We start from the raw sequence: 25,895 nt of genomic DNA on the forward strand, positions 1-25,895 counted from the left end.
AGTGTGGGAGGAAACCGGAGGATCTGGAGGAAACCCACGCAAACACGGATAGAACATACAAACGCTTTGCAGATGTTGACCCTGGGACCTCACTTCCATATGTTGACAATACAGAAAATAAAAGTGACTGCAATATTTATTTTTGGCCTTTTGTTTGATGATGATACAATAATACAATAAATGCAACAATAATTTCTGACTACTGTAAACAAATGTCATTGTGCAATACTGCTCCACACATGTGTACATGTGCCCCTGGTGGGCAATAGTGGCACTGCTGAGGTTTCTGTTTTATCATCACCAGGTCAACTTTGTGTTGGGTTCCAGAGATTATTCCTGCTGATGCTGCCAAGATTTTTCAGTTAACGATCTAATGGAGGTAACAATTGAATTTGATCATCAAGATAACAGACATGCCCAAAAATAATACATTTTCTATGGGAAAGTCCGATTTTAACAACTGTTAATGAACAAATATCACATTCCTCAGCCGATTAACGAGCTAAATTATGCAAATGAGCCTGAGGAGCTCCAAGCTCCATAGGAATTAATGAAGCCTGGAGCCCCTCAGGCTCATTTGCATAATTTTTAAAACCCCTTTTTCTTAAAAACAAGGGCATAACAAGCTAAAATAACAGCAGATCCTGCCAGAGAGGGCACACACCGGTATGTCAGTACCAGAGGGGGCACACCAGTATGTCAGTACCAGAGCGAGTGCACACCAGTATGTCAGTGCCAGAGGGGGTGCACACCAGTATGTCAGTACCAGAGAGCGGGTGCACACCAGTATGTCAGTGCCAGAGGGGGTGCACACCAGTATGTCAGTGCCAGTGCGGGTGCACACCAGTATGTCAGTGCCAGTGCGGGTGCACACCAGTATGTCAGTGCCAGAGGGGGTGCACACCAGTATGTCAGTGCCAGAGGGGGTGCACACCAGTATGTCAGTACCAGAAGGGGTGCACACCAGTATGTCAGTACCAGAGGGGGTGCACACCAGTATGTCAGTACCAGAGGGGGTGCACACCAGTATGTCAGTACCAGAGGGGGTGCACACCAGTATGTCAGTACCAGAGTGGGTGCACACCAGTATGTCTGAATGTTTGGTTTACAAACTTTGATCTGTCGATAGATGTCCTATCAAGGAGTACAAGTCGTGTCCACACATTGTGGTGAAATGCGGTTCTCATAGTGACTTGTGTACAGAAAGCTCTCTCCTCATACAGACACACATAGGTCTCTCTCCTCCCTCTCTCTGTGGCTGATGTCTCTCCTCCTACAGACACACATAGGTCTCTCTCCTCCCTCTCTCTGTGGCTGATGTCTCTCCTCCTACAGACACACATAGGTCTCTCTCCTCCCTCTCTCTGTGGCTGATGTCTCTTCTCTTACAGACACACATAGGTCTCTCTCCTCCCTCTCTCTGTGGCTGATGTCTCTCCTCCTACAGACACACATAGGTCTCTCTCCTCCCTCTCTCTGTGGCTGATGTCTCTTCTCATACAGACACACATAGGTCTCTCTCCTCCATCTCTCTGTGGCTGATGTCTCTCCTCCTACAGACACACATAGGTCTCTCTCCTCCATCTCTCTGTGGCTGATGTCTCTCCTCCTACAGACACACATAGGTCTCTCTCCTCCCTCTCTCTGTGGCTGATGTCTCTTCTCATACAGACACACATATGTCTCTCTCCTCCCTCTCTCTGTGGCTGATGTCTCTCCTCCTACAGACACACATAGGTCTCTCTCCTCCCTCTCTCTGTGGCTGATGTCTCTCCTCCTACAGACACACATAGGTCTCTCTCCTCCCTCTCTCTGTGGCTGATGTCTCTCCTCCTACAGACACACATAGGTCTCTCTCCTCCATCTCTCTGTGGCTGATGTCTCTCCTCCTATAGACATACATAGGTCTCTCTCCTCCCTCTCTCTGTGGCTGATGTCTCTCCTCCTACAGACACACATAGGTCTCTCTCCTCCCTCTCTCTGTGGCTGATGTCTCTCCTCCTACAGACACACATAGGTCTCTCTCCACCCTCTCTCTGATGTCTCTCCTCCCTCCCTGCACTCTCAGGAAGTTCTGACTTTTCCTCTCATGTAAAAGTTTTTGTGTCTCAGAGGTGGGGAGGGTAATTAAGTGAATAGGAGAGAGACAGAGGGGGGAGGGAGGTTAAGAGACAGTGGGGGTATTAGATAACCTGTAAACACCTCCACAGCCTCATACACATAGAGACTTGTTACTGTATGTGAGAGCTCAGTGAAGCAGAGAAGGGCAGAGACTGGAAAAACTGAGACATGACTATGTATACGTAGAGACGAGAAGGGCTCAGTCCTGGTGAGGTTAGGGGTGAGAGGGGTATAGACAGTCCTAGCCGAAAGAAGGCACCGAGAGACCAGGAAGACGCACCGGAGACAACAGGTGAGTGAGAGATTTACACTATAAGTGCTACAATGTACTATGTATCTTTTGTGTTTATGTTCTACCTGTTCTATATCAGAATTCTGGGGAAAACATTCTCCCTCTGTAATAACATAACAAGTCATAATAGTCATAACAAGTTTCCTGATAATTTATCTTGTTGTGTAGATCAGTTGTGATTTCATATAAGAAGCAAATGATTCTGTTTAACATTAAGTAAATGAAAACGGAAACTTTGTGTCTTTTTCATCTGCCAGAAAGATGTTCAACACAGGGACCCTAAAGTAACAAATACTGTGTAGAGTCTCTGTAGATGTAGCCTTGAAAAACCTTGAGGAGTCCTTGCATCACATATCAATCGATTCAGCCCCATGAAACAGTCCAGTCACGAGGGGAATCAATGGAGGAACATTTTGGGGAACTGTAATGAGCTATTTAGGGTTATTGATAATGGGCAGTGGAAATGGCCACGTGGCTGTCCCAAGGGACTTGAGGATTTCAGGGACATACGGTCCGGTCAGTGACTCGGTGGTTGAGCTTCTTGGATTGCAACATGTCCTGTCCTTTTGTTCATAAGAGGCTAAGCCACCGCCTTCACATCGAGCACTTACCTTACCAGGGGTGTGTAATATGTATGAGGAATGAGAAGTCAGTAGGTTGTCTGGTGGTTTCCATACACAAAGAGACCCCCTAGATCCCCCTCGTTCTATCATGTTCTGAAGACCACCAGAAATGCTCTTTATCTTATACACAAATTTTGGGTCAACGAATTGTGTTCCTGCCCTGAATATGTCCTTTTAAGAGTATATACCGTATACTACTGAGAACGGAAAACATAACCTACAATACCATCGGGTCCTTAAAGTCCAATTAGACAAAAAAGTTAGTGATCCAAATGTCCTATAGAGAAACCCATGACAAGTTCTAAATGAGGTCTCTTTTAGGTCCAGTCTGACACTGCCTGACTCACAACCATCCTCAGCAATAGTCCCGACTGTCCCATCCCATGTTTATGACCTGAACATCCAGTAATTTCCACTTCCGTGTAAAGGAAAAAAGACAACATCATGTTATAGGATCAGTGCCGACATTTTATAGTAATAATAATCTTTATTTCTATAGCAACAACATATTCTGTAGCTTTACAACTCATAGGGACATATACAAATATAATATTGCATTACAGAGTACAAGCAGTCATATGGAACAATAGGAGGTAGGGCCCTGATCACAAGAGCTTACAGTCTGAGGATGAGGGGCGACACAAGAGCTTACAGTCTATGAGGATGAGGGGCGACACAAGAGCTTACAGTGTGAGGATGAGGGGCGACACAAGAGCTTACAGTCTATGAGGATGAGGGGTGACACAAGAGCTTACAGTCTATGAGGATGAGGGGGTGACACAAGAGCTTACAGTCCATGAGGATGAGGGGGGTGACACAAGAGCTTACAGTCTATGAGGATGAGGGGTGACACAAGAGCTTACAGTCTATGAGGATGAGGGGGTGACACAAGAGCTTATAGTCTATGAGGATGAGGGGGGACACAAGAGCTTACAGTCGATTAGGATGAGGAGGACACAAGAGCTTACAGTCTATGAGGATGAGGGGAGGACACAAGAGCTTACACTCTATGAGGATGAAGGGGTGACACAAGAGCTAACAGTCTTTGAGTATGAGGGGGGACACAAGAGCTTACAGTCTATGAGGATGAGGGGGTGACACAAGAGCTTACAGTCTGAGGATGAGGGTGACACAAGAGCTTACAGTCTATGAGGATGAGGGAGGACACAAGAGCTTACAGTCTATGAGGATGAGGGGGTGACACAAGAGCTTACAGTCTATGAGGATGAGGGGTTGACACAAGAGCTTACAGTCTATGAGGATGAGGGGGACACAAGAGCTTACAGTCTATGAGGATGAGGGGAGACACAAGAGCTTACAGTCTATGAGGATGAGGGGATGACACAAGAGCTTACAGTCTATGAGGATGAGGGGGATACAAGAGCTTATAGTCTATGTGGATGAGGAGGTGACACAAGAGCTTACAGTCTATGAGGATGAAGGGGGACACAAGAGCTTACAGTCTATGAGGATGAGGGGGGGGACACAAGAGCTTACAGTCTATGAGGATGAGGGGAGTGACACAAGAGCTTACAGTCTATGAGGATGTGGGGGGACACAAGAGCTTACAGTCTATGAGGATGAAGGGGTGACACGTAGTTGATCCTTTCCAGTATGTTTAATATGGGTTTTAGTAAAGCATACATTTCTATATTGGTAATTATTTCGCCATTTAGCTGCTGCTGAGCTTAATTTCCTCTGGTCTTGTATCCTGTAAAGAACAGCTGTATTTACATCCATGTCACAGGCTCCATTAGTTTGTCTTTGTCATAGAATCTGAATGGAAATAACACACAACAAGCAGTTCTGTTATTACCAGCAAAACAAAAGACACCTTAGCTGAAACTGAAAAACCCCTTTAAGAGTCAATGAGGTCCTTCAGGAACCCCTGGTCTAATGAAGGACCTGACTGACGACATGATTCGTCCATTATAACCGGAAACATGATGCAGATATTTGCATGTAGAGATCACACCTAGATGCGGATTAGGAGTCATGGACTCATTACATATCAGTCCCTTAGTAACCCGGTGTGACATTCTTCCATAATTGACTTTTTTCACCGGTGACTTGCTAATTAAGTGCATAATTAGCTCATTCTTCTGATGTAACCCCTGCGGGAGAGGTCTAACCCTAGGCTGGTGAATAGATTAGAGTAACAGCCATGTAATCATCACCATAGGCAACTATTTTCCTACAACCATGGTCCTACCAGTCTAGATAAAGACATTAAGAGCGGTCTACCTCCTGGGCTCAATACTGGACCCACCAGAGGTTCTTCTGGTACTCTAGTGGGCCAGTCCACCCCTGCATATATGTAGTAAATTAATATGGACTAATGCTGAAATTTACGGTAAGACCAGTCAACATCTTATGGTTCTGGGTTTCCGTAGTTGGAATATCACTTTCCAACATCTGTTACTGTGTCCAACCCATGGGATCTACAGGTTACCAAGCATAGCCTCACCTCAATGTCCACCTAAAGATGTCATCTAAACCCAATTCTCTCTCCTTGTTTTTCCAGTCCTTCTGCCATGAAGTCCTGGCTGGTGCTTACGTTACTATTAATCGGCTATTTGGTCTATCTCCTCCTGGGGGCTTTGGTCGTCTCCTCTATTGAAGCTCCTTATGAAGAAAATTTACGGCAGGAACTGAAGGAGCTGAAGCAAGCCTTTCTCCAAAACAGTCCATGCGTCAACGAGTCCCGTCTCGAGGCCCTCTTAGAAAAAGTGATCAATGCCAACAAATTTGGCGTCTCGGTCTTGTACAATGCGTCTAATGAAAGCAGTTGGGACTTTGCTTCCTCGCTCTTCTTCTCCAGCACGTTGTTGACCACTGTTGGTGAGTACTACGGTTTCCGATGTGGTTAAAGGGAACTTATCACCACGGATGTACCTATAAAGGTATCTATAGGACATGAGGATAGACCTTTTAAGGGCAATATTTTACTAACTTTTAATTCCCTAATATGTACATTTTGTAAAGAGGCTACTGGGGCGTGGAGTAGCCGGAGCTGAGGCTACATGGCGAGGCTATTCCACGCCCTAGTATCCTCTTTGACCTTCCTAACAGATGTCTTCAGCGCGCAGCTCCTTGTAGCTGTGCACCCTTGTCCGCAAAAGCTGCCGTCTGCACAGCAGGCTGTTCTGCGCATGCGCCGGCGGCAGCTTTCGTGGACAAGGGTGCACAGCTACGAGGAGCTGCGCGCTGAAGACATCTGTTTGGAAGGTCAAAGAGGCTACTAGGGCGTGGAATAGCCTCGCCATGTAGCCTCAGCTCCGCCTACTCCACGCCCCAGTAGCCTCTTTACAAAATTTACATATTAGGGAATTAAAAGTTAGTGAAATATTGCCCTTAAAAGGTCTATCCTCATGTCCTATAGATACCTTTACAGGTATATCCGTGGTGGTAGGTTCCCTTTAATGGTGAATACTATAAATGGGTCGTTATGGTTTGTATGTAATGAATTGCATTGTACCGATCATTACAATTAATTCCGGGGAGAAAGTCTCACGTTTATGCAATGGTCAGCGACCTCTCAAGAGCCTACAAGGGTTTGTTTGCTTTAGTGGGGCACATTTACTTACCCGGGTCCGGCGCGATTCACTAAGATCGTGCGTCCGATATCCTGCATCCGTCGCTTCCCCGCTCAGGTCGGCTGGAGTTCACCTTCTTCTTCCCGGTGCATGTGAGTGCTTGATCCTGCGACACAAATCGTTTTTTAAATTCCGTGTTTTTTCCGAATCCGTCAGGTTGTCCGACGACCCCGTCCCCCGATTTCTGTCGCGAGAAAGCTGGCGGCGATGCTCCACAATCCGATCGCGTGCGCCAAAAACCCGGGGCAATTCCGCACAAAACGGAAATATTCGGGAAACCCGACGGAAGTGCGACGTTGGGATCCTTAGTAAATGAGCCCCAGTAGGTGCAGACTATTAGCACTGCAAGAAATCTGTGTCTTTTATAATAAATCTAAATCTTTTCTAGGTATACATAGGGCAAATGTTGAGATGTAAATATCTCGGTGGATTTCCCTGATCCGGGATAGTTGATAGCACTTGGATGGAGAAGTTTTTCCCTGTCACAGAGGAGTCACATGTGCAGTAACTCCTGCGCTCCGGTTACACTCGGCAAATATAAGCAAACACACAAAATATATCAGTCTCCATAATCCATTGTATATCCCTCCGGGTGCTGAAAAATGTCTAGATCTTTGTGCAAACATCACGGTGTGTACACATGTACCAGCTGAGCGTTACACGACTACACGGCGGCTGATATTACAATAGTCCTGGTCCTAATCAGGAACCTTCTGACACCCGGTTACATGCATATTAATAAGTCATGGGAGAGAGCTTATCGATCAGTACTGATAAATTCCACAATCCCAGGAGTTATCAGCTATTGATAAGACATTACTCTATATGTAGAGCAATGTGCAATATGGGAATGACATTAACATGACTCCTGTGTCTCCTTTAAAGGAAACTCACCACCACGGATCTACTTACTCAAGGAGATCCCATTGTAGATCCCTCATGGCTGTTTTTTTTAAATTCCCTAGTATACAGCCATTGTCCTAAAAAAGTTATCTATAACAGAATATAAAATACAGTTTAGGGGTGATGCAGCCACGAGGAATCTACCACGGGACCTACTTCAGTAAGGAGATTCCTGATGATAGATTTCCCTTAAAGCACATCTACCATCAGGATGAAGGATTATAAACCCAGCACACTGACATCCTGGTGTGCAGGCGGGATCTGCTCTTCTTTTAGCTTCTTATTCCCAGGTTTGTTTGTTTTTTTTAAAAGTGTTTAAAATTATGCAAATGAGCCTGAGATGTTAATGTAGCCAAGAGATCTTCAGGCATAATTTGCATTATTTTTAAAGCTTTTTTTTCCTAAAAACAAGGCATATGAAGCTCAAAGTGTGTGCGCTATATAAATAAAGAATTATTATTATTATTAAAGTAGAGCAGATCCTGCCAGAGGGGGCGCACACCAGTAAGTCAGTGCTTGGTTTATGATCCTCATCCTGGTGTTAGATGTTCTTTAGGAGCATAGTAACATTTTCGGAGTATTTCCATATATAAAGGGGTTTGGTGCTAATCTACTGATTTCTGCATTACCAGCACAGTGCACGGTATGTTAGTAAGTCAGATCTATACTGGAAATGGAGCAGTGGAGTTGCCTGGGGGTGGATGTCCCCTTACAGTAACTAATATGCATAGAAAGGGAATAACTCTATGAAGATTGTAAGAAATTGCAATGAACACAACAAGCCATCAGTGCAGATGACCCCCATTGGATCGGAGCTGTAATTCTGTATTAATCCGGCCTGAGCGACGCTTACACCTTTCACAGTGAGAATAACAAGTTTATGAGGTCAGTCCTTTCCCGTTACAGAATGTCTTATCGGGTTAGTTAGTTTATTAGATTAAATCTTTCTAAAAATAAGAACAGTAATATCATAAGCTGATTTTACCTCCAGTTTTTGGGTAAATTGGCAAATATGCGTCTTGAGAGATAAGCGGATGCCGGAAACTTCTTTGGCCGCTTATCTTGGGGTCATTGTACCAAAACTAAAACCTGTTTTGAATCATCTAACATCTGGCGGAACCCGATACAAAAAAACCCCCTATACAAAGTATCTGCTTTACTATAGAGCGGAGCATGCATGTGCATGGCTGTAATCAGAAGGAATAGCTGTCAATGAAATGAGCAACTGGCTGACACCGTACAAAAGTTCCCACGTGTCCTTCTTGTATCATTTAAAGACACCAGTTCCTCCCTGATTTTCAGGAAACCCCTTGTCCTTGTGGTGTGTTCCTCAGGCGGGTATTTAGTAGAGGGACCTTTACTACTGAGTCGATCACAATGAAACAAACTGTTCACAGAGTGCAGGTCCCTCCGCTCGTCTGGATCTCAGATTTCAGCGTCATTGGAAACGCAGCACAGAAAGCCTTGACTGTGCACCCTCCATTGTGGGGACCCACATTTACTATCTGTGTATTTTGGCTCCGCGCCCGATCCTGGATCAGCAGCTCGTTCCGTACTAACAGCCGGGTCAATGCGGTTCACGATAAATCCATGTGATCTACAAGATGTTCCTTGTTTACATACAGTATAGACGGTTATCAAATACCTACACACACATATATATATATATACACTCACCGGCCACTTTATTAGGTGCACCATGCTAGTAACGGGTTGGACCCCCTTTTGCCTTCAGAACTGCCTCAATTCTTCGTGGCATAGATACAACAAGGTGCTGGAAGCTCCTCAGAGATTTTGCTCCATATTGACATGATGGCATCACACAGTTGCCGCAGATTTGTCGGCTGCACATCCATGATGCGAATCTCCCGTTCCACCACGTTTTTCCAATTTTCTACTGTCCAATTTCGATGAGCTTGTGCAAATTGTAGCCTCAGTTTCCTGTTCTTAGCTGAAAGGAGTGGCACCCGGTGTGGTCTTCTGCTGCTGTAGCCCATCTGCCTCAGAGTTGGACGTACTGTGCGGTCAGAGATGCTCTTCTGCCTACCTTGGTTGTAACGGGTGGCAATTTGAGTCACTGTTGCCTTTCTATCAGCTCGAACCAGTCTGCCCATTCTCCTCTGACCTCTGGCACCAACAAGGCATTTCCGCCCACAGAACTGCCGCTCACTGGATGTTTTTTCTTTTTCGGACCATTCTCTGTAAACCCTAGAGATGGTTGTGCGTGAAAATCCCAGTAGATCAGCAGTTTCTGAAATACTCAGACCAGCCCTTCTGGCACCAACAACCATGCCACGTTCAAAGGCCACAAATCACCTTTCTTCCCCATACTGATGCTCGGTGTGAACTGCAGGAGATTGTCTTGACCATGTCTACATGCCTAAATGCACTGAGTGCCGCCATGTGATTGGCTGATTAGAAATTAAGTGTTAACGAGCAGTTGGACAGGTGGACCTAATAAAGTGGCCGGTGAGTGTATATATATAGCTCATTCTGTGGTTTAGAGAAGTGAAAACCTTGATTCCGGAGCTGTAACTGGAGCGCATTTGGCAGGGGTTGAGCAAGTAAAAAATTTAAAATTTTATATGGTCTATCTTTTATCTAGCTCATATCTATCCATAAACCACATACAGTAGTGGATTATATGGGATATAGGTGGTTTGGGAAGTAGCCCGGGGCCCAAGGCCACCCCCCAAATGTTATACTGAGAAGGACCTTCACCCATGAGATCCTGGTACATCTGTTCCTGCGCTCAATACACATGTAAACAAGAGCCATTTCAGGACCTTTGAAGGTCCTCTACAGGTCCTAAACCACAGATTGAAAGCAGACAGAAGGGCTATAATCAGTTAAAGTTAAACATATTCTATCGTCTTTGTACATGACCGAGGAGGAAGCAGGTGATTTCCCAACGACTTTATCTATGATCATTTCCCCAGTACATTCGCTTTCTGTCTCCTCTGTGCTTTCCTATTGTGCTCACGCAGTAGTTGTGTCTCTACAAGGAGGCGGTTTGTCAGGTTCTAGATTCACCCTTGTACTGTAAAAGCTACAGTAGCTGATGGCTGAATACGCTGGTTTTTACTGTAAAAGGAGAAAAGTTCAACCACAAAGTTTATGTTTGTCCGGAGGGAAAAAGTCATTCATCCTATGCTCATATATGTGCAAAATGACTCCAAGTGTGTACAGCCCCGGCTGCTCATGACCATGGCCCCAGCGCTGGCAGATAGATGCATGACTTACCAGATAATGGGGCACATTCACTTACAAAGTCACTCGAGTTCACAGAAAATGCATTATCCATGTATAATGCGCTGTGCGGGGAGTCACTAAGATTGTGCACCAGAAATCATGAATGTGCCGCTTCCCGGCTCAGGTCACCGGAGTTCACCATCTTTTTTGTGGTGCATCTTTAACATAGGGCGTGCGACACAATTTGAAAGTTCAATCCTGCTCTCAGTCTGAATCAGTAGGACCTTCCGACAGCACGTCCCCCAATATGTGTCGCATGGAAGCAGCGCAGCAGCACCACAGTCCCAGCGCAGACACTTCTAATACCTGTGCAAGTCATTTTAGCCATGAAGAACATGCACAGGGTCGCAGTGCGCGACCCTTAGTAAATATTTATGGTAGCAATAAGAAGCTGTCAGTGTATTATACTCTTTGTATAGGAGAGGGACGCCTTTTGGGCCCCCCATGATTTCTGCAATAGCATAACATTACACCCCTGTTCAGCAGTCACTGTGGGGCATATTTACTTACCCGGTCCATTCGCTATCCAACTGTGCGTTCTCTGTGGAGGATTCGGGTCTTCCGGCGATTCACTAAGATATTGCGCCCGATGTCCACTAGGTGTCGCTGCTGCACTGAAGTCCGTCGGAGTTCACTGAAGTTCACCAAGCTATCATGGGTGCAGGTAAGAGCGTGCCAAGCGACACTAAAAAAATACGGTGTTTTTTCCGAATCCGTCGGGTTTTCTTACGGCCACGCCCCCCCGATTTCTGTTGCGTGCATGCCAGCGCCGATGCGCCACAATCCAATTGCCCGGGGCAATTCAGGGAAAATTGGCGCAAAACGGTAAAATTCTGGTAACCTGATGGTAACCTTAGTAAATAACCCCCTGTGTGTTCCTGCACCCTTGAAGAGGAGAAGTCAGGGTGGTTTGGGACACTGAGCCTCCCACAGGTCCTCATGCAATGGTGGTTTGGTGTCCCCCTGAAGTCACCCTGTAGCAATAATTAACCCTTTATATATACCTTGTTCTGCTGGTCCCCGCCAGCGCATTCACACAGGGAAGCCGGTGGACCACATCCCGGTACCCCACACCGGTGTCACTGCGCATGTGCTATGGGTACAGCGATTGCCCAGTGAAGCCGCGGGGTACTGCTCCAGCCTCAGTGCATTACTGCGCAGGAAGCACCAAGGGTCCGATGGGTCAAAGGCATTTTGTGACACTAAACCACCATAAGGACCAGTGGGTGGTTTAGTGTCCCCAAAGCCCTGACAGGTTCCCTTCATGATATCATAAACAAGTAAAAAAAAATAGCAATAAATAGAAATAAATAGAAATAGTGCAATAATTACTGTATAAAGCAGGACGTCCCCTGGTGCACGGAGGAGCCAGAGATCAGGCGTCACATAAACAACGGAAAATCCAACAAGAGAGCAAATCCTGTAAGAAATCCACAAGGTTATAAAATTATTATCCGATAAACATCCGGCTTTTTCCTGTTTCTGGTTAGCAAATATACAATACACGTAGATATCAGTGTATACAAGGTCATAAAGCAATTACAGTCAATGGGGGTTTTGTTCTCAGTTTGGATTATTATAATAACCCAGGAAGTGAACAAGATAAACTGGGGAACATTGTGACCTTTTGGGTGGACACTAAACTAACGACCCCAAACCTACTAAATCATCAGGTCAGAGGCAAATAATGCGGGTCACTGGATCACACTGGGCCTATGGTGCCGCATACTACATACTACAGATATGGCACCAGTGGGTAAAGGGGGGCATGGGTTAAAACCTAACCCGCTTCACCCTTGTGTCTCCTAGAAGATCCATTTAAAGATGTTCTGCTGTCATAAAACAACTTATATGGTAGAAAACTTCAGGACAATGTGACCCCCTGCTCCACCTCCACAAACTCCTCATTATCATTATAGTAGCTGATTCCAGGGGCCTCGCTATAGAGGGTGCAGGGGTAATAGTTCAACCTATTCCAGCTTTTCCATGTAGATTCCCATGAACAAAAGTTAGTGCTGAGACCCCCACCGATCATGAGAATGAGGAGTCCGTCGGACCCCTTTGTCGGTCCTCAGAGTAATGGAGCAGACGGCCACATAGGACCGTTCTGGTCCATTAATCTCTATGGAGCTAATGGAGATCAGTGAGCGCTGCGCTCAGCAATTTCCGTCAGCTCCATAGAGATAATTGGAGCAGAACGGTCATGCGCGGCCGTTTGCTCCAATAGTCTGACGGAGTGACGAGGGGTCTGACAGAGGTATGTGGAACCCCATTGGACCCCTCGTTTTCGCGATCATTGGGGGTCTCAGGACTATCACATGGATGGGACCTAACTTTTGTTTGTGGGAAAACCCCTTTAAGACAATGGCGTTTCCCTTTCTATAGTATTGGAGATATCATTACTACTTGTAGCTTTATTACAGACCTCTGTCTGGTGACTCCCTGGAATAATATTTGTGATGGGCGGCCTCACCGCTGCCTGTTTGCCGTGCACATAATACTGTACGTCCGTAGCCTCCGGTCTGCGCCATGACCCGAGGGAAAGAGAATGAAATAGCCGCCATACATGCTGAGCCGTGACATGACATCTGCAGTGCTCGCTTCTCATTCCCAGTCAATGAGGCTTCCATCTTACTTCCATACACAGCCTGGATCCCTCCAAAGTGTTTGAGCCAGAAAAAAAACAAGCCCCCACCTAATTGTAGACAATGGCCCCTGCAGTTCAAGATATTTCTTCCCTTCATGTGATGTCACACAGGTGCACAGCTCGATATATCCAAGGTCATTTGATGTCACACAGGTACATGGCTCATTATAGATCTGGTTATGTGATTTCACAGTGGTGCATGGGTCTGTGCTATAACGAACCGTGCACCTGTGTGACATCACATGACCTTGGATATATCGAGCTGTGCACCTGTGTGACATCACATGACCAGGGATATATCGAGCTGTGCACCTGTGTGACATCACATGACCAGGGATATATCGAGCTGTGCACCTGTGTGACATCACATGACCAGGGATATATCGAGCTGTGCACCTGTGTGACATCACATGACCAGGGATATATCGAGCTGTGCACCTGTGTGACATCACATGACCAGGGATATATCGAGCTGTGCACCTGTGTGACATCACATGACCAGGGATATAACGAGCCATGCACCTGCGTGACATCACATGACCAGGGATATAACGAGCCGTGCACCTGCGTGACATCACATGACCAGGGATATAACGAGCCGCGCACCTGTGTGACATCACATGACCAGGGATATAACGAGCCGCGCACCTGTGTGACATCACATGACCAGAGATATATAACGAGCCGTGTACCTGTGTGACATCACATGACCAGGGATATAACGAGCCGTGCACCTGTGTGACATCACATGACCAGGGATATATATCGAGCTGTGCACCTGTGTGACATCACATGACCAGGGACATAACCAGCGGTGCACCTGTGTGACATCACATGACCAGGGATATAACGAGCCATGCACCTGTGTGACATCACATGACCAGGGATATAACGAGCCGCGCACCTGTGTGACATCACATGACCAGGGATATAACGAGCCGCGCACCTGTGTGACATCACATGACCAGGGATATATAACGAGCCGTGTACCTGTGTGACATCACATGACCAGGGATATAACGAGCCGTGCACCTGTGTGACATCACATGACCAGGGATGTATAACGAGCCGTGCACCTGTGTGACATCACATGACCAGGGATATAAGGAGCCGTGCACCTGTGTGACATCACATGACCAGGGATATAACGAGCCGTGCACCTGCGTGACATCACATGACCAGGGATATAACGAGCCGCGCACCTGTGTGACATCACATGACCAGGGATATATAACGAGCCGTGTACCTGTGTGACATCACATGACCAGGGATATAACGAGCCGTGCACCTGCGTGACATCACATGACCAGGGATATAACGAGCCGCGCACCTGTGTGACATCACATGACCAGGGATATATAACGAGCCGTGCACCTGCGTGACATCACATGACCAGGGATATAACGAGCCGCGCACCTGTGTGACATCACATGACCAGGAATATAACGAGCCGTGCACCTGTGTGACATCACATGACCAGGGATATATAACGAGCCGTGCACCTGCGTGACATCACATGACCAGGGATATAACGAGCCGCGCACCTGTGTGACATCACATGACCAGGGATATAACGAGCCGTGCACCTGTGTGACATCACATGACCAGGGATATAACGAGCCATGCACCTGTGTGACATCACATGACCAGGGATATAACGAGCCGTGCACCTGTGTGACATCACATGACCAGGGATATATAACGAGCCGTGCACCTGCGTGACATCACATGACCAGGGATATAACGAGCCGCGCACCTGTGTGACATCACATGACCAGGGATATAACGAGCCGTGCACCTGCGTGACATCACATGACCAGGGATATAACGAGCCGTTCACCTGTGTGACATCACATGACCAGGGATATAACGAGCCGTGCACCTGTGTGACATCACATGACCAGGGATATAACGAGCCGCGCACCTGTGTGACATCACATGACCAGGGATATAACGAGCCGCGCACCTGTGTGACATCACATGACCAGGGATTGTTTTGTATCCACAGGAAGTAAACAGTGAAGCTTCCTATAGAATGACAGCAAGCAGAGATCTAGAAACCTGCGAATATCTGATGCAGAATGTATATTGGAAAATTGTACAAACTATAATTACACACAATATCGATTATTTGCTGTAGTGATAAACCCCTTATAGAACAAATGAGCTGAATGCTGAAACACAACTTCTCCATCCTTCTTTCCCAACTTCTGCCATCCAGATGAAATGAGAGCCCGAAATAATCAAGCGGTACAGACCTTACAGCCCGATCCTTCCATCCTCAACACCCATTGGGTAAAAGTTGGGAGGCAGTGAAGACCATTAGATGGTGGAGAAGCCCCAACACATCAGGAGCACCGCGAGCTTCTATACTTGTCTATATTGTTACGTTGTATATTGTCACATGATTCGGGAATGACCCGAGTTCTTCATCGATGTCCTCGTATCTATGTCACAGATCCCCCCCCCCCCTGTACTAATCCCCCCACCCCCACCCCCCCATTACATAAATGCTCAGCAGCAGCAGGAGGATCATTAACCCTCAAAACATCATCTAATTGGATAATTAAGGTATAATAGAAGTGACCGGGTCCCAGGCCTTCATGTGCGTCAGGTCCGGAGGACGCGGTTCTGCTAGAACAAGACTTTCTGTGTTTACAGCTTTGGACTAAACCTTTTATTTCATTACTGGAAAGTCGTCAGGAATTGGAAACTTGTGAGATTAGGCGCGGATCACAGAGGGGTTTGTGTGAACTGGGACATAGGGGGGGGGGCGGAATTGGTTTAAGGCTCTAAAAGCGATTAGAACCACTTTTTGATTTGCCATGTGTGAGAAAGCTTAGATACGATGTTTAGATACATGTGCAACCGTCCATATTACACACTTCACAGCTAGACGCCCCCCCTATGGGCCTCCTGACCCAAACTCTGAACATTAAGTGGTCTATGGATACTTAAAGGGCATCTACCACCAGGGTGAAAGACTGTATGCAAATGAGCCCGAGCTTGGAGCCCCTCAGGCTCATTTGCATACAATCCTTCATCCTGGTTGTAGATGTCCTTTAAGCTTTGTATTAGGGACCTATAGGCACTGCTTTTTATTGGACTATACCTCTATGTTGTTGTATATTATGTCAAATATCCCAATTTTCTTATTGATTCCGAATAGACCAGTGAAATATGTCGGACTTTGCAGGACACTGAAGGCATAAATATGTACAATTGTGTCCCTTGACCATCTATTGACTGTGATTAAACGGGGAGATACTCTGCTACGCCTGTCCCTCTGTTCCAGCACTGCTGTGCCAGTCCCTCTGATGTCATAAAGGTTCATGTGATCACATGCGACCAATTGTTGGCCTCATCATTCACATGGACACAAGCACTGATGTCACTGATGATGATGTGAATGGCCCATTGCGACCACAGTAAGGACAGAATGAGAAATAGAGGGAACAGGGAGTGCAGCGCTGGAACAGACTGCACAGGGCCGGTGAATATGCCTTATTTTACTCATTTACACATCCTCTTGCAACAAGTGGGGTTTTATTCGGTAAACCTGTGACCCCCTATGCATTCAGTGCTTGGTTATCAGAGATATGAGCTGAAGTTAAGAGTCAAATAAAATTTTTTAGGTGTTAAACTTCAAGGTGCACCAAATTTGTGACTTTTGTTAAATGTAGCAATGCAAACTTTAGCAACATTGACTAAAAGAATTCCTCCACCCTGGATACATCTGCCCCCTATGTGCGCTGCTCCATTGACATGTGCAATGAGCCACTTGACCGGACAGGACCGGACCCAGTGACCGGACCGGACGTTTTTCTGCTCTGTTCCGTCATGTGTAGGTAGATTAATGGCCATATGGGTTTTTTTTTAGGTTTTTTTGTACAACGCCCTTGAGGTATAATATAACACTAGACAATGGAAGTGTCTACCGTAAGGGGCTTTCATATTGGGTCTTATCATTCACTTCAAAAAGAGTCAAAAAGTTGACGGGGCCATTAATGGGAGCAGGTTTTGTAGTGCTGATTCCCCAGGATTGCAGTGGATGTGAGTTGTCATACATTATGGGCATGGGCTGATCACTGCCCCCTATGAATACCCCCCGTCTGCCGCTTACTAGTCCCACCAGTCTGACAAGTCAGTCCTGCTCCTGGTACAGACCAAAGATGATGACAAGTAGCTCTGAATCTCCAGGAGACTGATGAACTTCACACCAATATACCCCAAGGGGCAGATATCAGGTGTCAATGTGGCCTTCAGTATGACATCCATTTTCTTAAAATTGGCCTCAAGGTGATGGATCTCAGCAGCTTTGTGGGTAAAGGTGACCCTTGCGTAATGCAGACCTCTATCTCCGCGGTTCTCAGCAGTTCTTGTCTCTGAGGAGGTCACAGGTCCCTATCAGTTCTGCACACAGTAAGAAGAAAGCGCCAGTGTTACAGTTTCAATAAGGAAACTGATCATAAGATGAGCCAGGAACCTGCTGACGAGCCAAAAATAAAAAACAAACTGTGAGTAAAAGTAAGAGAAGCCTCTACAATGCAAGTCTGTACATACAGATGTGTCTCTCCCTACCTCTTGGCTCAACATATCTTGAAGAGTTCGGTGAGACGATGAATCGTTACTCTTTGGACTTTGCAGGTCACATGACCTTATTCATATCAAGATATCTCGAATCAAGAGAAAGGGTAAGGGAGGGCCCATCTCTGTAAGCCAAAGCCCCCCCTTTCCTCCGATGACCCCAATAGTTGCTTGACCTTTGAACTTCTTGTGCTGAGCCCACAATGTATGAGATGTAGCGTGAGACACATTTATAAAATGCTGATGGCTGAGTATATAGACTGACGATTGGTTTCTGTATTTTAGGTTATGGATATACCACCCCGCTCACGGACTCTGGGAAGGCGTTCTGTATCTTCTACGCTCTGGTTGGCGTCCCATTCACCATGCTGGTCCTCAGTGCGGCTGTCCAGCGCCTTATGGCTACCTTCACCCACCGGCCCATCCGCTTCTTCCAACTCCACAAAGGCTTCGACCGCAAGAAGGTCACCAGGGTCCATTTTGTTATCTTGAGTTTGGCGGTGCTGGTTCTGTTCCTGGTGGTGCCGTCCGCCATATTCAGCTCTATAGAGAGTTCTTGGACTTTCTTGGATGCGTTTTACTTCTGCTTTATCTCACTTTGCACCATTGGCCTCGGTGACTACGTTCCTGGAGAACAGAACAACCAGTGGCTCCGACAGCTGTACAAAGTATCTGTGGCTTGTAAGTATCGGGCCCGGGGGTCCATTGGATATAATGTTACTTTCTTCTTTCTATTACATGTTTATATATAAAGTATAGATTTTCTATCCGCTTTATAATATGGAGCCTCCGTTGGACAGTAGTGGATTATTATATAGATGGTTTGGGAGGTGGCCGGGGGCTCAAGCCTTCTACGGGGCATATGGGTCTTCACCCATGAAATCCTTGTACATCTGTTCCTGCTCTTAATACACATTTACACAAGAGCCATTTCAAGACTTTTGAAGGTCCTCCAAAGGTCCTGGAGCTGCAGAGGGGATGCATCCTCCATTCCCCAAGACTCTTCATCCTAGTACCAGATGTAGGAACTGATTCCAGACTTGTAGGAGCTATAATAGTCCTACAGCCCAGAGACAATGGTGGTCTTACATTTCCCCCTCGGGGTGGGGAGGGGGGTTTTAGGTCACATTATCAGTAAAAAAAACCTTGTGTTTTGGGTTGGTCTTATCTTTTGTGATAAGTATTGTTCTCTTTCTTCTTTGTTCTTGCTCAGTTTATCTTGACCTTCTCTGATTAAGCAGAGGCTGGTTACATTGTTGCTTAGATGATGGTGTATACCTCAAGCATCCGGACTAACCGGAAGATTTGGATTGTGCAATGGAAAGAATAGACTCTATTATTACTCGAGATACTAAACTTGTGGTCCTATAGTCTAATTTTAACAAGATCTTCCATCTGCTCTACATTGTGTTATGGGCCTCATGGCAAACATCTAGAGAACATCGGAGATAGGACTTTACTATCCAATGTGCCAATAAACCTTTCGTCTTTTCCTCTTATCCTGGGTTATACTTCGTCTTGGATTGTCCATTCATCTAAAATCTTATATCTTATGTAATCTCTTCTTGTCTCCCACAGTCTACCTCTTACTTGGTCTTATGGCCATGCTGCTCGTCCTCCAGACATTCCACAAAGCCGCAGATCTCCACGGACTCACCGACCTCTTCTACCTCCCTCACCTCCATGACCACGAAGATCAGGAACCCATCCTGGAGACCACAAACTCTACTCTGAGCAACAAAGAACCTAAAAGACCGCTCACTACAGAGACCCAGCCCAGCTACTCATCCATCAACCGATAACCCCGAGCCACCCGTTCAGCGCCTACAGAACGCTGCAGATTGTAAGGATACAACCTGATGAGAAATCTCTTCTGTATCACATGACGGCCTTCCGGACTCTTCCATGGAAGGAGAAGTGTGACCACTGCTTAACCATAAGTCATTATAATAGGTTTACATTAAGAATGTCAGAGGGAAATGTGCATTAGACTGACCGCAACTTATTACCAATTGTATTTTATCCCCAACCTGAATGTTATAAAGTATCCCAGATGTTTCTATGTGCCTTGACTGAAGTAATAATAGTATATATATATATTACACTATTCCCAACAATCTGCCAGGAAGCCATTGGTGGGATATAACACATCTATGGTTCTATGGCACATTCTTTATGGGACAGCTATTCCTCACAACTTCTCTATACACTTGCACACACATTCACCCAAGTGTGAGCAGTCAGCAGCTTCCAGATATTACAATGGATGGGGTGCGTAAAATTCAACATTCCCAATCTCTTTTTTTCCCCCCGAAACATCGGAAAACCCCTAGTTGGCTGGGAGCTAGCAGCAGGCGATTTTCATCTCATGTATATGGCCGCAGATTATGACTCTATACAAGCATTAAAGGGGTTGTCCGGAGGTTGAAAAACATGGCTGCTCTCTTCCAAAAACAGCGCCACCCCTGGTTTTGCCGGTATTGTAGCTAAGCTGTATAGGAGAGGAGCTGGGAGAAAGGAGCCATGTATTTTGTACCACCAGGCATCCCCTTTAAGGCATAAGAACTTATAATATGGAAGTTTTTATGGTCTTGTACCTCCATATAACTTCCATTTGTGATGGAATATGTTGCTCTTATCTATTCCCGGGTAGAAGTGGTAGAATCCCTCCATATCACCAGGCCATAACCTGCTCTGGTAGAATCCCTCCATATCACCAGGCCATAACCTGCGGTGGTAGAATCCCTCCATATCACCAGGCCATAACCTGCGGTGGTAGAATCCCTCCATATCACCAAGCCATAACCTGCTCTGGTAGAATCCCTCCATATCACCAGGCCATAACCTGTGGTGGTAGAATCCCTCCATATCACCAGGCCATAACCTGCGGTGGTAGAATCCCTCCATATCACCAGGCCATAACCTGCTCTGGTAGAATCCCTCCATATCACCAGGCCATAACCTGCGGTGGTAGAATCCCTCCATATCACCAGGCCATAACCTGCGGTGGTAGGGAATCCATATATTTACCATCATACAAGTCCTTGAATAGCACAGGGATCCAAAGTGTGATTAATGGCAGACCAGGGACTAGGTTCTGCCTCTTACTTCTTCTTCTGTATCTCCATCCAGAACCATGTTTGCAAGTTTTATGCAAAATTATCCTTTAGTGCAGAAAAAGCAGAGGAATAACCCAAAGATACATCGGAGGTCCCAAAAACGATTATTGTTATTATGTGTTTTGGTGTTTTAGTGTATTATTGGCCCAATGTCACATTGTATGTAGTAGCGCATTGATGGTGGAATCGGAGGGGGGGGGGGGGTAATCTCAATTTAGTCTTGTTATTTCTTCAAATACTTGATTTGAGAATTCTTAAGTAAAGTGAAGGGTCCTTATCCAAGAGCCAGAACTATGAGCCAGAGAGGGAAGGGCTAGGGGAAGCTCGTCTCATTCTGGAGGACCCGGCCCGGTGTTTGAAGTTGTAATACTTCATTTCTCCTGTGGAGGTGCTAGAGTGCAACCTATAACTGATGCAACATTTTGCTCCACTGCCCCCGTACACATATACTTACCCTTTTAACCCTAATTGTCTCACAATAGAAGATGTTTTGTCCCATAATTATTATTATTATCAATCAGCACCTTTTTTTTAACAAAACCAATATAATGGAATAAAAGGGAATATTATGTAGTGTAGTCGCTTTTTAGCTTGTATGCAGTAAGTCCATGGTAGATGGTTGTTATTTTATGATACTTATCACTGTTTTGCACAATTTCTGAGACTTAAACCATTAAAATGGATGTTTTTTTTTTTTTTTAAAGTTACTTTTATAAGAGACGGTTTTGGAAATTGCAGTAAAAATAAGCAAAGGGAGACAAAAATGGGAGCGTAGCCGATAGCAGACAAGAGGGAGTGGCCTATTTTATATGGGTTATATGACAAGAGGGAGTGGCCTATTTTATATGGGTTTTATGACAAGAGGGAGTGGCCTATTTTATATGGGTTTTATGACAAGAGGGAGTGGCCTATTTTATATGGGTTTTATGACAAGAGGGAGTGGCCTATTTTATATGGGTTTTATGACAAGAGGGAGTGGCCTATTTTATATGGGTTTTATGACAAGAGGGAGTGGCCTATTTTATATGGGTTTTATGACAAGAGGGAGTGGCCTATTTTATATGGGTTATATGACAAGAGGGAGTGGCCTATTTTATATGGGTTATATGACAAGAGGGAGTGGCCTATTTTATATGGGTTTTATGACAAGAGGGAGTGGCCTATTTTATATGGGTTTTATGTCACTGAATGTCCGTCCTCCCTCCATGGAAGACTTGCACTAATCTCTAGTTTGCACTCACATGACTATAGGAGGAAGCGATGAAGTAAAATAGTAGTTTTATTGTTTTATTGAAACTTGAGACAAATGTATTTCCCAGCATTCCTCATCCGCTATAGACGTGATCACATGGGATGGTGGGCCTGAAGGTGGTCTTACCCATCAGACGGCTCTATAGTAACTTGCATGCTCAGCTTAGCCGAGTGTGCAGGTTTATTCCATGAGTGATAGAACTTCTCTTCAGAAGAAGAGGTTTGGACATATTGGGGGTCATTTACTTACCCGGTCCTGTCGCGATCCAGCGGCGCGTTCTCCGACGAGGATCCAGGTCTTCCGGCGATTCACTAAGGTCGTGCGCCCGATGTCCACCAGGTGGCCCGCTGGAGTTCACCAACCTATTCCTGGTGCACGTGAGTGATTGATTTTGCGACACAATTAGTTTTTTAAATTCCGCGTTTTTGCAGAATCCGTCGGGTTTTCCGATGGCCACGCCCCCTGATTTCCATCACATGCAAGCCGGCGCCAAAATCCGATCGCGTGTGCCAAAATCCTGGTGGAATTCGACGTAAAAACGGAAAAATTCGGGAAACCAGACGAAAGTGCGGCCCCTGAGCCCTTAGTAAATGAGCACCATTGGGGCAAATTTAATTACCTGGTCCTGTCGCGATCCCCAATTGGGACGGTTCGACGAGGATGAAGTCCGGTGCGATTCATATAGCTCGTGCGCCCGTGTTCCTGCATGTGTCGCTTCCGGAGTTCACCTTCTTCTTCCCGCTGCATGTTAGTGCGTGTCTTGCGACACAATTCGAAATGTTAAATCCTGGGCGTAGTCTGAATCTGTCGGATCGTCCGTAGGCCCGCCCCCACAATTTGTATTGCGTGCAAGCCGGCGCTGCTGCACCAAAATCCCCTGTTAAATGCGGTGCAAAACAGAAATTGTCAGGAAACCCGACGAAAATGCGCTCCGTGGCCCCTTAGTGAATGTGCCCCATTAAGATCTGGATTGCACTGAAGCCCCACATATATACATTACATGGCACCTGCTGAGCCTCTTGTGTATAGTGTAGTATTAGCAACTCTTCCCTTGGGAGCACCGTTTGTTGTACAGGGGTAAAGCGGCTGCTAAATTTTTATATGATATGTATGGGCAGATAATGCGTTTGCGTAATTGGGAGCTGCAGTACCCCAACACGACCACTGTACAGTAGATGGAGCCTACGTTGTGTCAGTCATCAGACCCCCGGCCATCGGACATTGACGACATATGATAAATAGAAGTCATCAATATCTCTAACTCTATAGACTAGAGGTGCTGAATGAGCTCCACGTGGCACCACGTGGCCCAGATATTCAGGTTTTTTTAATGTTGTATTTTGTAATGAATTATGATTGTACTTTTTAACAAGGATTATTTAACCATTTACCTGCCGTCACGGTTGTCTATATGTTTGTGAATAAATCTTAATAACTCATTGAATTCTGTGTCGTTATTTCAGTGATCGTTATGGATGTGCGGGGGGCGATCCTATAGGTAACATAATAGGTATATAATAAGGGGCCCACTGTTTTAGGGGGCCCCAGCATCTAGAGTATTGGGTGTGAATGTATGTATATGTGATGTGTATATGCTGTATGTGTGTATATGTGATGTGTATATGCCGTATGTGTGTATATGTGATGTGTATATATGTGATGTGTATATATGTGATGTGTATATGCCGTATGTGTGTATATGTGATGTGTATATGCCGTATGTGTGTATATGTGATGTGTATATGCCGTATGTGTGTATATGTGATGTGTATATGCCGTATGTGTGTATATGTGATGTGTATATGCCGTATGTGTGTATATGTGATGTGTATATGCCGTATGTGTGTATACGTGATGTGTATATGCCGTATGTGAGTATACGTGATGTGTATATGCCGTATGTGAGTATACGTGATGTGTATATGCCGTATGTGTGTATATGTGATGTGTATATGCCGTATGTGTGTATATGTGATGTGTATATGCTGTATGTGTGTATATGTGATGTGTATATGCCGTATGTGTGTATATGTGATGTGTATATGCCGTATGTGTGTATACGTGATGTGTATATGCTGTATGTGTGTATATGTGATGTGTATATGCTGTATGTGATATGTATATGCTGTATACGTGATGTGTATATGCTGTATGTGTGTATATGTGATGTGTATATGCTGTATGTCTGTGTATATGATACATGGGTGTATATGCTACTGTATATGTGTATAGGCTGTATATATTGTGTGTGTATATGTGATGTGTATATGCTGTATGTGTGTATATGTGATGTGTATATGCTGTATGTGTGTATATGTGATGTGCATACATTGTATGTCTGTGTATATGATACATGGGTGTATATGCTACTGTATATGTGTATAAGCTGTATATATTGTGTGTATATACAGTATGTATATTTTTTAAGGGGTAAGTGGGGCCACATTCAGTAGTCTACTATGGGGTCCTGCCTCTCCTAGTGACACCACTGATGGAAGTATGATGTGGTCTGGATTGTGTGTGCAGACTAGAGATGAGCGCACCCGGAGTTTCCGTTTAGGTTCAACCGCACAACCTGGACGTATTACAAATTTATGCCCTTTGCTATTGGCCATGGCCACGGTTGTCCCGGGCTAGTAGCAAGGGGTCTCAATTTTCTGGATTGACCAATCCGGGAACGCGTCCAAGTTACGCGGCTGAACCCAAACTGAAACTACGGGTCGGCTCATCTCTAGAGGAGACGTCTGAGGGTTCTCCTTTCCTTCTGAGCTCAGGACAGCAGAATCAGTACAATGGACCATCAAGAATATCACCACTGGCCACGGATTCCTCCCTGTAGGGTCAATGACCAATACCCCCCCCCCCCCCCAGCAGCCCCATAAAAAAGTATTTCTGAGATTGAAGTCTCCTTGGTTATCACACGGTATCACATGTTACTGAGAATAGACAATAACTGAGAAAATAACCCGGCGTAACGTGCAAACATGAAATTCTTCATACACAACTACATCATCACCCTACAAAGAGACTAAGTCCATACAAAGCCTCGTAATGCTACAAAGTGTCCGAACTTGTAACCAGGACGCGCACAATCTGTATCACACATAATGGAGGAGACATCTTACATGTCTGGTTCCCTTCTGTGTAATATGTTGGTAAAGAATAATTAGCATGTTACTATCATAGGAATTAGGAATTCGAGAACCGGGCGTTATACCCAGCTGTGTGTAGACGTCACTTTCTGGCTTCCTCTTTGCCTATTTTTTAGTAATATGTACATTCATCCACTAGAGGGCGATCTACTCCTGATCAATGAAACTGGAAGTCACGCAACCAATGGCCGGTGCCTATAGCTCCCTGTCCGAAGACTAAATGCAGATTTAACTTAAAGGAAATGTCTATAAAACTGATGTCCTCTTACTAGCAAGAGACACTTTACGTCACTGCTTAAAGGGCATGTCTGGAAAAAAAAAGCAATGATTGCTGCAGTTTTTTTAGCTCTT

At 45.4% G+C, this 25,895-nt stretch overlaps 1 protein-coding gene across 1 annotated transcript; it reads left to right on the forward strand.

Annotated features, from left to right (window-relative positions):
- The first annotated feature begins 1,933 nt into the window (after positions 1–1,933).
- On the forward strand, positions 1,934–20,821 carry LOC140076737 (potassium channel subfamily K member 1-like). The gene is made up of 4 exons (XM_072123397.1): positions 1,934–2,413; positions 5,561–5,877; positions 18,307–18,702; positions 19,600–20,821. Exons 2-4 carry the CDS (start codon positions 5,571–5,573, stop codon positions 19,821–19,823), a joined length of 927 nt encoding a protein of 308 aa, XP_071979498.1. The 5' UTR covers positions 1,934–2,413; positions 5,561–5,570; the 3' UTR covers positions 19,824–20,821.
- Positions 20,822–25,895: the final 5,074 nt, after the last annotated feature.

Source organism: Engystomops pustulosus, chromosome 9, assembly GCF_040894005.1.
Source record: "Engystomops pustulosus chromosome 9, aEngPut4.maternal, whole genome shotgun sequence".
Taxonomy (NCBI): domain Eukaryota; kingdom Metazoa; phylum Chordata; class Amphibia; order Anura; family Leptodactylidae; genus Engystomops; species Engystomops pustulosus.

Excerpts from the sequence above, each read along its gene's own strand:
- LOC140076737 (XM_072123397.1), top strand. The coding sequence starts at position 5,571 with ATGAAGTCCTGGCTGGTGCTTACGTTACTATTAATCGGCTATTTGGTC. Across the intron at positions 5,878-18,306 it reads CACGTTGTTGACCACTGTTG|GTTATGGATATACCACCCCG; the intron begins GTGAGTACTACG and ends TCTGTATTTTAG. Across the intron at positions 18,703-19,599 it reads GTACAAAGTATCTGTGGCTT|TCTACCTCTTACTTGGTCTT; the intron begins GTAAGTATCGGG and ends TGTCTCCCACAG.